Here is a 13,354-nt window from a genome sequence, read left to right as displayed (position 1 = left end):
GGGCTGAAGGAACAATTTTACAAAACGTCAGAAAAAATATATATTACTAGACGAAACTGGTGCTTTTTATGACATAAAGTACATTCAAACTCTATTATACATAAATAATAATAAACAAAATAAGCGTTATCATAAAGCACATTTTAGGAAAAGAGCATTATTCTTCTTCTATTCCTCTTTTTGTATTTAATAAGGGGGGAGGGGTTCCTTCACTTCTAGGTTGTGACAAAAGGCATTTTTCTTCAACCTTTACCCAACTTAGAAAGAGGAGAGCTTGCAAATGTAGCACTGTAATTCCCATACCAAGAGAATAATACAGAAATGCCTGTTTCAGTGACAAGACAAATCAAGGACACTTATCTTCTAGTGGTATTAGGTAACAGTCCCAGAGTTCATTGGGTTAATTGTCTATGTTATGGAGACCTGGGTAGCACAGCCCATTTAGAGCTGTGCTGATGTGTTTAAGGATCTGTGCTGCACCCAACCCATCAGCCATCAGGACACAAACTGTGTCCTGTATGTCATCTTTCATTAGAACCCCATCAGTTGAGCCCAATGCATTTTTAAATTTAAAATTTATAGCATGCGTAATGAAAACGACCCACATTCATACCGAGACACAGACAAGATCTTCCCTGATTTGGAAGATGCATCAAAAAATGGAAGCCTGTCCAAAACGTGCCAGGTGACAGAGAAAGTAGAGCTAAAGACAGATTGCTTGGAGAGGTGGGAGATGTGTAACGTGAACTGATTTTTGGTAGATTTGTAGACTCCCATCTCAGAGCAAGCATTGAAAGAGAGAGATGTTGGATTTTGCATTTGGGAACTATGACCCCAAAAATGTACGAATTGTGTATAAAAATTTAAAAAAAAAATTGAACCCCACCCCCCCACCCTCTCTCTCAACCTCTGAGTGTAAATGAAAAATAAAAAATAAAGTTGTGTTTTGTGATGTAGTGTAGATTCCGAGCATTTAAAGGTTGTCCCTTAAAAGTGCCTTTTGTTCACAGATTCCATCTTGTAATCCAGAGCGCCCTTCTAAAATAAAAGTCCCCTCCTTCTTACTTTTCCTATATCCTTCTTCTCCTAGCTTTTCAAAGCCGTATATATAGTACTAAAGGAAATTGGTGTGATTTAGTTCTTTTTATTGTTAAATGATACAAAAAAGCAAAAAAAAAAAAAAAAAAAAAACTGTCCTTCCTCTCTTGCTTTCTTTCTTTCCTTCCTTCTGTCTTTTCTCCTCTCTTGGACACTGGAGTAGTCTGTAGCTGCGTGTCTGTCTCTGTTTCTCCCCTTCTCTGAATGGAGGGGGTTTTAAAAAAAAATGGCAAAAACTTTGTCTGAGCAGAATGCAGTTAGCTCACGTTATTCTTGTCTGTGCGCTTCACAATGTATACCATACCAATCTCTTCAGCTTCTCCATTCAACAGCTAAAGTACGTGAACAAGTTACGCCGCTGGGCTCTTGGGGGTGGCATGGGGAAGGCGTGTGAGGGTGGGAGGGGTAGTTTTCTGTGTTCGGGGTGGGGTGGGGTGGGGGGGGGGAGTTTGAGGACACATTATTTGCTTTTGAGAGGACAAATTAACATACAGCAGTACTCCTCCTTGGGCAGTGGGATGGCGGGGGCCACTAGGGTAGGATAGGACAGCTTTTTGTTTAATTTTTTTTTGGTTTGTTTTACTTAATTGGGTCCTGCTTTAATATTTTGTCATGGTAGTATGTTTTGCAATAGGAAGATATTGTACTTAAAATCTCAAATACTGAAAAATGCATATGGCACCTTTTAAGCGGTTGCACGAGACCAGCATATGTAAACAATAAATAAATAAAATAAATGAACAGTTCTGAGCACCTTATGACGGACTAGCTCCTTAAATGGCCAGGTGGGCAGGCTCAAGTATCAGTACACAAAAAGTAAAAACAAAATCAGACATCAAGGGATCTTTTCAATGCCACTTCATACATTAACATCTAAAATCACTTCTGTCTCTATTTTGTGGAGTTGGTCTGGCACCTTGAAATTCCACCTGGGAAAACAGGGACAGCTATGATGCTGGGCCTGCATGTTTCCGTTAAGATTTTGTGAGGTGGTTTATTTTTTTTCTCTCTTTTATTCTGTGAAGCCAGCAGCAGTATTATCCGTGGCAGGTGACTACCACAGTTCAGAGCTACAGTGACACATTTTGGGTGGCACACTGACCACCTCAACTCTGTGAGGTATGTCAAAAAGCCCTTTTCGTCTGAGAGCCGCACTGCCCTTGCCTAGGCCCACATGTCCAGTTTTCCATTTTGTTACTTTGTACGTTTGTTTGGTTTTTATAAAGTGTGTAGCACCAGTGCCTTCGGGCAGTGTTTAGTGGCGTGTAGCATAGACAGAGCCCCAGCTGGCCCCGCCCCTTCCCGCTCCCAGAGCAGTGTCCAGATCTCAGAAAGCGCACCCCCAGGGCTCATGGTGAAATGCATGTGTTAATTACAGTTTCTTTTCCATAATAATAAAAACAGTTTGAAAAGAGCAGCACCTTTAACTGATTAAATAAAAGGATGTTCTTGACTGTATTACCCTGCTGTTTTGTGTCTTTATTCAATTAAAAACAAAAATGCTTTTGGTGTACAACAGGCCCAAGTCACTCACATGCACAAATCACAAGAAGTCAGTGCATACACAGGTCACAAATACAAGTCTGCCACTAAGACACTTTAAGCAAACAAGTTGTTCTCTGGTACAAATTACATATGCTTCATAAGCTAGCGCATAATCATTTGTGAAAATATCCAACATGTAAGTAATAAATTTGCTTACATTGCCTTCCATCCACTAGTAGAAGTAAAATTAAACTAAACCCATACATTATTGCAAACAAATGATACTGAGTATTTTTCAATCAAATTGCATAACATTCTGCAGTCAATGTATATTAAATTCAAGTAAACCCACACAAACTAATTTCTCAATGGCCTGATAGGTTGAGTAAACTACCTAGACAGGACAGGCCAATGGTGAGAGCTATGATTAGAAGAACTGGAATATATGCAATGATGTAATGTGACAGGAAAATTAAGACAGAGAAGAAGAAGATGAAGAAGAAGAACCAGATAAAGAAGAAAGTGCAAAATGGTCTGAGTCAGACGATTGAAGTGGTATCTGAATGCTGTTCTTTCAGATGAGGTTATTGCTTGATTGACTGTTCACTGTTATGCATATGGTTGGTTGAACTAAGATTCAGCTGGAACAGATGACTTTCAGTCTGCAGTGGAATATATACAGTGGCTCGGCTGCCCTGACTCTTGCAGGGAGCTCATTCCACCACTGGGGGTCCACATTAGAGATGACCAGAAGTTACAGACGACAGTGGTCTGGCACAAGTTTGATAATAGCCTGAAGGTAAGAGGGTGCAGTTCCTTAAAATACAACCATAAAACCTTTTCCATGTGGGTAATATACAATGAAATGAAACTAAAATAACATTGGACGCATGCTATACAAGCTATACAATGCTATGCATTCAGTTTTAATAATCTAAGTTTTCTTCCAAGTTATTGACATAGTAGAGTTATTGATGCTTACTGAAATGGATAATGATGATTTGAATTACATTTTAAAACATTATTATTATTAGTAGTAGTATTGCTGTTTTTCTTGTTGTTGTTTAATCATTGATAATAATAATAATAATAACAATAATAATAATAATAATAATAAGTCACTTAATATCTTTTAATCCCCAAGTAATTATTATTTATTATTATTTCATTATTATTTGTTTATTTCATTTAACATACAAGGACGCATGGAAATCACCTGTCAAAGATCATGGAAAATGCTGTAAACCACAATTGTTATACAACACACTCCTCAAGAACTGCAGACTAAATCAGCTTCCTAAGTAGAGGTACACTTTATAGCACATACATCCATGCCAACCCTACAGCCTACTCCTCGGTATTATAGGATGACCCCTTGCCTCAGCCATGGATTTGGGTTGAATTAGTGTACCACATTTGTAACACACATTTCATGCTGTTTTGTTAAATGCACATTGTAGTACACATTAGACAACAGCTAAATGACAAAACGTAAATGTAACCTTATCCACAGCAAAATTTCCACAAATTTATTTATGTATTATTTGTTTTATAGTAAGTAGCAGACTTAAAAATAACTACAGGCTACAGTTTATTTCATCTGACATTGTGAGACAAGACATAAGATCCGTTTTGCATTTCTAAATACTCTATGCATCATCATCGCTCCGTCGACGATCACGCACTCGCATACATTTTCGCGTGCGTGAGGAATGCGCATGCGCGTGACCGGAAAGCCATAGTCATGTACGTAAGGTTACGTAGGTTAGCTCGCGTTCCCCCATCCCTGTCGGCGTCGTACAGTTTCATTTAAACGCGCCCCAAATAAGCCTGTTAGCTTGTTTTTGAACGGCCTATAATTTGACCGCGGTGGGCTTGGCCGCCCGATTGATGTAGTTAAATTAATGCTCCATGTTTGATACGCGATAGGACTGGTTACAAAACAACTGGAAACGTGAGTTGTTTGGAAACGGGTTGATATACCAATGGTACAGTCAGACAATATGGACGCGACGCACAAAAGCAGTGGTAAAACTAGCAGCAGCGAGTCCGACGGAAACAGCCCCGACTCGCGAGCAAGCCCAGAGCCTGGCCCCCGACAGACTACGGGGGGCAACGTTTTCGCCAACGACGGCAGCTTTCTGGAGATGTTCAAGAAGAAAATGGAAGAACAGAAGAGGAAAGCAGAGATGGCGCAGGGACATGGAAATAAGGACTCTGCAGAGGAGGGACAGTCGACGCAAGAGAAGAAGACTTTTAGCGTGACCAGCTTTGTAAGGGGTTTGGCAGTAATCATAAGAGTAGCTAGCTAGCTTGCGTTAGCGATAGCCAGCTGTTGATGAAAGGGACAGCTCTGTCTGTCCTACCTATCGATAGCTAGCTAGCCATTTTGGCGTTGAAAGTTGGCTAACAATTTCTCCATCAACTCCAGTATACGGCTAGCTGGCAAGCTACCTCTGACTGCTTTAATTAAAGTAGTATCCACCCGGAGAATGTTAGCCTTTCCAGTTATTGCCAAATATCTAGCTAGCAAAAGACAGCGAAGTTATAGCTACCTAGATATGTAACAGTTAGCAACACGGATTGCTAGGAACCCTCTTATAAAGCTAACTTGCTAATATCGCTAACTAGCTAGCTACATTTGAAGCCGATGGATGGCTAGCTATATTATGATTTCGCACTTCTCCAGTGGTTAAGTTATTCGTATTCAAATTTTTAATTTAGCATTCCCATAAGCCATGCTAAAATATTTTCGTTTGCTAGCTAGCTACTCTTGCAACCATTCCCCCCGTCGCGTTTACATGACTGTAACCAAGATACAAGGAGCTAATGCTATTTTTCAGAAAGCAGTTTATTTCTTGAGTTTGAAAACATTGCGTTACGTTATAACTGTAGACTGCTATACTTGTACCCCTCGGTGTACTCGCCATCATTTCCAGCTCACCTCGAGGTCTCGTATAACGGTTACAGTCTTCTGTCCCTTAACCCAGGTGGGCAAGCGGAGAGGCGGCGCCAAATTAGTCCTCAAGACAGGAGTGGTTGCCAAGAAACAGAAATTGGAAACTGAGGTAGAGTATGTTATCAGCCGATTTTAATTTTATTCGAAAAAATGGTCTGGGTTGTCTTATTAGCTTTTTTTCATGTATTGTAATTTAAATTGTGTGTAAGTACTCTCTACATACCTTTCACACAAGCTTTAATAAGACTGGAATGCATATCAGGCCTATATTTTCAGTGGTGTTGTCAGCCATAATTAATCTCCACGACTTTGTTGTGTTAATTTGTCTTGTGATGTGATATATTATACTGTCTCTGTCTGACGTAGGCTCATCATGGAGTACCATGGATGTAGTGTTGCAGAACAGATTGCTGTCAAAACAAAATTATTTTTGGTTCCGGAGTCTCGGCTGGAGAGCCACCATTAAGTTTGCATGTGCTCAGTGCCAGTAGACCATTTAAATTTACCATCAGTTCTTTCTCCTGCTCTTTCAGGTTGACCCTGGTAAAGGAGATGCTTGGAGTAAATACATGGCAGAGGTGAAAAAATACAAAGCCCATCAGTGTGGTGATGATGATAAAACCAGACCGCTGGTCAAATAGACGCTGGAGTTCCCCCCCCCCAAACAATCTCTGTCCCTGAAGGCAGTCCTCTCTGGCCCTTCATCTGCCCTCTGCTGTTGCTGGCTGAACACTGCTGGGAGCGAGCTTGGCAACTGCCCTTTCTCTCTCTCCAATCTGTCTGCCAAACAGTGCTCATTAAAACAGTGGCAAACAGACTGCCTACTACTCCTTTACACATACGTCATTGATGGGGTCCGATTATTATTTTAATTGATTTGGATAAAATTTTTATTTAGTTTACAATCCTGTTTTGGGGAAAAAATGTCATCAAATACAGAATGTATTTTTTTGTATTAAAATACTTTTTCATATGTTTGTTTTTCATTTCATAGCTCTTTGTATTTACATTACCTTGTAACATTAGTGTGAGTGTTTTTCATCAATTTGTTTTATTTTGTATCATATCTGTTGATAAAAAGATGTGTCATGTTAGCGGTCTGGAGCACCATTTTGTTACCCCAATCTAGACATGTTCACAGAGTGCTGTGCAGCTCAGGATATGTTACTGGAAGCTATGGAAACAATTCATACTCTCAAGCATGAAGCAGGTGTTTTGGAAGCTTATGACTGATTTTTTTTTTTTTTTAATAAAAAACCTGAACAGTCAAGACAGGGACACTGTAGACCTGTCTTGAACTGCTGTTTGTAAGAGAAGTTGCTTGGTTTAACTACCCTCATTCCAATAAACTGAAGGTATAGATACCCATAAATTGTATGCACCACCACTAAAAATAATAGAAAAGACAAAATGGGTTGTTGGAAAAAATGACCTGAACAATGATCACAAACAAATAAGCTTTGATGGGAGGATGTGTGTTGTTGCCAGCAGCCATACCACACAGTCGTCTTCTCCTGCTGAATTTCTGAAGTTATATGGGATTGAGCTTGTTTAGTACGGGATGGGAGACCTGGGAAAACCAGATTGCTGCAGGAAGTAGTATTGTTGGCCTTGGCGGGGGCACTCTTCCATCCTTTCCAAATAAATTCAACAGTAGTGCAGTGATAGGGATACTGTATTGCAGGAGGTGCAGTCCTTTTCACAGGTTGATAAAAAGAGGTCCTGACTCTGGTCATGGGATGTCATTGTGGCAGTGACTGCTTTTATGATGTTGCTGTAACTACATATTCAGAAAGTTGTTTAAAACCAGTCTTGCCTTAGGCTTCTGAATAAAACTGCATTGGTTTTCTTACTTTTGATAAAATTGATAAATTAACAACAAAAGCTTGCTATTTCTGTAAGCAGTGTTTGCATGTGTTGCTGAGCAGGAAACAATGCAAACGATGTTGTAAATGTTACATTTGTTGGTAGGATTCATGTAGAGTGTATTCCAAAAGCAAACGTTTATCTTTCAGAAATGTAACCTTTTTGTTTCACACAGAAATAAGAATGCGTCTTCATTTATAAAATATGTCAGTTGTAACCTCACTTTTTATTAACGTGAAAATTATTACCCAATACTTCAAATTTTTATTTCACATATGGGCAAAAAGCTTTGTGATATAGCATACAACTCTATTTAATGCACACTTCGTTTTCATAGTTGTTGATTCAGTTGAGCCGCTGACATAGAATTATGTGAATACTATTAGACAGTGACATATTCTCTTGAATCACATACATTGAAGAGGCATGTAACAGTAACTCAAGAATAATTTGGCATCCACCTTTATTGTGGCCTGTAGATTTTTCCATAAAAGCCGTGCCATTATTGCACACATCTAAAGAAAAAAGAAAAGAAAACCAATATAATAGTAACAGCAGCCAGGGAATTCTGACTTCTTTTTCCTGTTGATCATACAGCTCTTACCTGTAGACACTTCTTGGTTTGTGTGTCAAGGTCAATCTTAAGCAAAAGAAAAATGACTAATAATCACATGTATAAGAGATGATTGTATTTCACAATATTTTAACGTTTTGATGACTTCAGATGACACTTTCTTCCTTCCTCCTCTCCTGCCAATATGGAAAATATGCACTTGTGTCTCACTGTGTAGTGTTTATTGCAATAGCCAAAATGTTGTAAAAACTTCTGAAATGTCACTGCCTGTTAAAATGGAACAGGTAATTGATATGACCATAACAATAGTCATATTAATAGTCATTTCATTCAGCTGACATTTGACATGAGTCATTGTCTGCATTACCTCCTACTTGATTGAATACTTAAGTACATTATCTTTAATGTTATTTAGGTTTTTTTTTCCTTCACAGATTACAGAAAGAAGAAAAACATTGGTAGGACTGGGAAGAAACATTCGATAGTATCACAACAGAAAATACCTCAATTACAACTACAAACGAGCGAGAGGATGGGTAGAGAGGTGCAAAGGTGTGCAAATTCTGTGGATTGCACATCATTTTTGCTTTGAAAAAAGGTAATTGACGACAACAACAACACAACTCCATACGTAGCCCCAATGGCATAGAGCACAAATAGAAGGCAAAACTCCTTAGGATCATGTACATACATATATAAAGGCAAAACTGAAAAAAAACAGCAGCTTTGGAGGCTACAGATCAAACCAAGCCCTTCTACCTCACTGAAGCAAACGCAAAGAAAACATCTCAAATAAAATCAGAGACAAAATAATGGTGATTCTGATGATGAACACAAAAGAAAACTGAGATGGCATGACACTGTCTGAAATCTTCATAAGCCTGACTGCACTTTTTGGGTACCCCATTAATATTACAAATTGCATTCCACTACAAGGCTCTGTGCTTTTGAGTTGTCTTTTTGTGGAGAATCCTATAGGCCATTGCTTATTTGCACCACCCCTTTCCTCATTCACAAGAAATGCTTGGTACCAGCTGTTCTATACAGTCTTGAAAAGGGAAAGCCAGTTGTTACAAAGCAGTAACTGCAGAAATCCACCCTTTGACCAACCAGAACACAGCACAGCTTGAGATTCCTCTGTCATGTATTGCACCTTTGGACTTCTGAAGGTAGGGTGTAACAAAGATCAAAAATCAAGCACATTAACAGAACCAACGAATATACTTTTTCTCCCCCCAAGAATTATCAGTAATGTGTGTTCTCTTAAAACTTTTCCCCATGTATTCACCTGTTTCATTCATCCTTCATTGAGGACTTTGTGCAGGGAGTTTAAACCAGGTCTTTGGCCTGCAAGCAAAGACGCATCCCTTCATCCCCATCCATCCATCCATCCTCCTTCCATTCTGCCCTTTTCCACAGCCTGCCCGCCCACCCATAAATGGCTCTTGACACGCTCCATCTCAACACACATTCCCTCCCGTTCCTCAACCCCTCCCTCCAGTCGCTAGTACCTCCACCACTGGACAGCTTCACTAGTGTGTTTCACAGGGGGTGTGGTAACTCAGGGGTGGGGCTGGCTCAGTTAGTCTCATAAGAGGAGAGCAGGGCAGCATCAACTGGCTCCATGCAGGAGGGGCAGGTGAACGAGCGCATGAGCCAGGCATCAATGCAGTCCACATGATAGATGTGCAGACAGGGCAGAAACCGGATGGGGTCTCCATACTCGAAGTCCATCATGCAGATCACACACCTAATGAGGAGGGGGAGGTCAAACAACATAGAAATCAGTCACAGGACCTGGAGGCTGAAACACTGCTGTCACAAGCTGCACAAAAGCTGCTTAGATATTCTGGAACTGAAACAGAGGTAACACTTTACATTAAGGTTTCATTACATTACATTAATTCATTTGGCAGGCGCTTTTATTCAAAGCGACTTACAAGTCAGGCAGAGTACAACACAAGCAAAAGCCATGCAAGGAGTCACAATAATACAAGTCCTGAATGACTAAGTTTCAATTGTTGGCCAGACAAGGTACAAGCTAGCTGGTAGAGACACAAGTACATTAGACCATTATTATTTTATTTTTTTAATTTTAAGGAAAACAGAGTTTAGGACATAAGAAATTGCTGTAGATGGTGGTGATTCAGGTGATCAGGCGAGTGCAGAAGAGCCTGTGTCTTCAGGTTGCAGCAAATAATGAAGTATTGACTGATATGTTTATAGACAACAGATGAAAAAGTTAACAATACATAAACATGAATACTGTGCAACTGATGCCAAATATTCCAAAACTTGGTTGATGCTTTACAGCATCATAATGCATTAGAAGCTGTCATGGCAGACTAATTTGAAATTGGTGTGAACTAGTCACTAATTAGAGATAAAAGTGTGAATAGTTACTTCACTATACTGTAGGTGCACAAAGTGGATGAATTCATGATGAAGTACCAAGACTTAATACTTAACAAATGAACAAATCACACATTAGTTAGTCATTGGTAGAGATATGAATGATATCCAATACATAAGTTCATGTTAAATAATGTAACCTTAGTGTAAAGTGTTACCTATACAGACACACCTTGAACTTCAGCACTCATTTCAAATACTGATAATGAATTTGATTTTTGTACAAAGTGATGGGATTAGGCTTCATGAACTCCAGAATGAGAGGAACAAAGATGCTTTACAAGTGATTCACAGAATTTGAACCAATCATAGCAATTTGCTATGTACCTGATTGGCTCATAAAAGTCAGTGATTGATAGCATGTGACAGCCCTCCCCAGGTTCCAATTCATGAAGCCTGTCCCATCACTAACTGTAGCACCCTTAAACTCTAAGTAGAAATTTAAACAGCGCTTTTGTATCATTGGATAAGGATGCTTGGTAACCATACATGGAGAGCGTGCAGCCATGTTTCCTGGGAAAAGAAAACTGTATCCATACAACAGGCAGATTTCCAACCATTCGAGCAAGCTAAGTAAGTGTGAACCAGCAAATAGAAGAGTTGCCACTCACTCTTTGACTTTCTTGTCAGAAGGTTCTGAGCCAGGGTCAAAGATGCCACGGGGGAGGTGCTGGATGAGGCCTATCCTTTGCGCAATGCGGACCTGCTCTTCCTCTGTGAGCTGGGTAGCCAGACGGGTCTGGCTGGGCGTGGGATGGTACACGGGCACTTGGGCACGCTCCTTAACAGGTGTGTACGTAAACAGACGCAGAATGTCCCACAAACAGTTCAGACACGGACACAGCAAAGTACACACAGTCCATGACAGACACAGGGAGAAAAGAGATTGTACAAGTTTATTTTCAGAGACAGGTGTGAAAAATATCCAACAATGTCTAAAACAATCCTCAGTTTTTTGTATTTTGATTGAGACTTTTATTATTATTAGCAGTCATGTTACTATTGGCTTTATTCATGTTTGTTTCCTCTCAAAATGTCACAAACAGGTTTTTGTTTCATATCGTGTTATTGATAAATAATGGAGTCTTGAACCATGTGTTGTTGTTGGTCTTCGTATCAAGGCTATTAGCCGACATTCGGATCTTGTTATTTTTCATAGACTGTCATATGCTATTCTAATGCCCTGTAAAGTGCCCTGGATTCATTCAGTTGTTAATAATAATTAAAATAATATTAATAAAATAATAACAACAACAAAAACAACAACAACAATTATTATTATTATTATTATTATTATTATATTAGGCATCTTGATTGTGAAGACCGCAGTCTCGACTCCAACACTGTTACGTGAACTTTAAGACGTTTACATCACATAAAACCTACTTTTCAATACCCAAAGCTAGTCATATATTTCTTATTATAAGTGTTCCATTCGGAGTTTATTTTACAGTAAGTTTAGAGAATCTCACTTGGCATATCATTCCATTTTTCAATCTGAAACTGAAAACATATATGCACTTCATCTACTCAGTGAACGATGTAACGTTATTTTGCCCACAACCTTTGTTTTCTTGTCCTGACCGAGTGTTTCCTCGAGCTAACAGACGCGCTTCAGCTATTTCAAGGCTCGATCAATAAGTACCAGTGTTTGGATCAATACCTGGCGTCCCGTGGGACAGTGCTCTACAGAAACTCAGTTTGGTTCTACTCCTAACGTCACTTATCTTACAATAACCATTTTTATGAAACTACTACTATTTCCGTTTTGAAACCAGGAATATACATATAAAATATATTTCACCAGAGTACCTTTATTTAGACTTGAGATAGGAAGGTTACATGAAAAAACATAAAATGAATGTTTCTAACCCTAAATAGTATAACCAAGAAAGGCAAGAAACTGAACACTTACTTGTATGAACAACTTAGTTTAGTCTGATAGCTAGTGTGCAGCTAATTGACTAACCCTACTGAACGCACTTGCACGAGTCCTTCTGTGCTGAAGCGTCTAAATTAATAAATACATGCTAAATGTACACAAGGGTGTATCCCACAGTATTACCATCTATCAACCTCTGAAGAGTAAAACATCGGTTGAAATCCATCTAGCACTGACACAAAGCTCCAATTTGTGTATATCCATCTAACAAGCCAGCTACTAGACTGGCTTCATTTCAGTTCCATTTTGTTTTGATTTAGTGACATTCACAAGCTATATACAAAGGTATAAATACATTTAATCAGCTTGTGACCAGATGAACGGGACTTCTACAACGCAACGGTAGATACTAGCAACGATTTTGAATCCTCGGTGTAGATTTGATCCGTCCCCCCCTCTCAGGCGCACCTGGTAAGGCGGTGGTGGCTCCCCTGGTAGACTGGCTCCCTCTGACTCGTTTAGCAGCGACAAGTCATCTGCGCCCTGCGAGGATAGACAGTTCCCCATTGAACCGAACCGGCGATACGGAGGACGGTTTCGCTGACCCCCGCGATCCCTATTGCCAGATCAGACTCTTCGGATCGAACTTAATACTGGAATAAGCTGTTTTTCTTTTAGTTATACACTCCGCGGATCAACCACCTCTAACCATAAAACCACATATGTTGCAGGACGTCTGGGTTGTTATAAACCTTTTAACACTAGTATTATCTACAGAAAACGAGCAAGCGACGGGGTGTATTAATTAAAATAGGTTTAGCTAACTATCTATGACTGACACAAGTTCTTAATTTATTATATAACGTTAATGCTTTACGTGAGTCCTCTGGTCGACTCCATCTCTCCTTTCGCTATGTTTACAAACTGCTGGAACGGATGTGCGGCATCCGTGTGGTATTCTGGGAATTGTAGTTAAAAGTGACGAATGAGATCTTCCACTTTGGTTTAAGAAGGCAATGAATCGTCCATCGTCTTGAGATAAATTGCATCGTGCTCGGTTCTTTCAAGCCGCATATTC

At 39.6% G+C, this 13,354-nt stretch overlaps 2 protein-coding genes across 2 annotated transcripts; one reads left to right on the top strand and one right to left on the bottom strand.

Moving 5' to 3' along the window:
• The first annotated feature begins 4,352 nt into the window (after positions 1–4,352).
• On the top strand, positions 4,353–6,418 carry LOC118787584 (telomerase RNA component interacting RNase-like). Its single transcript, XM_036543132.1, has 3 exons — positions 4,353–4,856; positions 5,574–5,651; positions 6,076–6,418. The coding sequence occupies exons 1-3, from the start codon at positions 4,569–4,571 to the stop codon at positions 6,181–6,183; spliced, it is 474 nt and encodes a 157-aa protein (XP_036399025.1). The 5' UTR covers positions 4,353–4,568; the 3' UTR covers positions 6,184–6,418.
• A 1,328-nt stretch (positions 6,419–7,746) lies between these two features.
• Positions 7,747–13,213, bottom strand: rnf11a (ring finger protein 11a). The gene is made up of 3 exons (XM_036534606.1): positions 12,745–13,213; positions 11,006–11,175; positions 7,747–9,732 (listed from the first exon to the last, which is right to left on the bottom strand). The coding sequence occupies exons 1-3, from the start codon at positions 12,841–12,843 to the stop codon at positions 9,561–9,563; spliced, it is 441 nt and encodes a 146-aa protein (XP_036390499.1). The 5' UTR covers positions 12,844–13,213; the 3' UTR covers positions 7,747–9,560.
• Between the last annotated feature and the right edge of the window lie 141 nt (positions 13,214–13,354).

Source organism: Megalops cyprinoides, chromosome 1, assembly GCF_013368585.1.
Source record: "Megalops cyprinoides isolate fMegCyp1 chromosome 1, fMegCyp1.pri, whole genome shotgun sequence".
Taxonomy (NCBI): domain Eukaryota; kingdom Metazoa; phylum Chordata; class Actinopteri; order Elopiformes; family Megalopidae; genus Megalops; species Megalops cyprinoides.
Note: the sequence above shows the minus strand (reverse complement) of the source record. Positions and strands in the feature narration are given on the sequence as shown.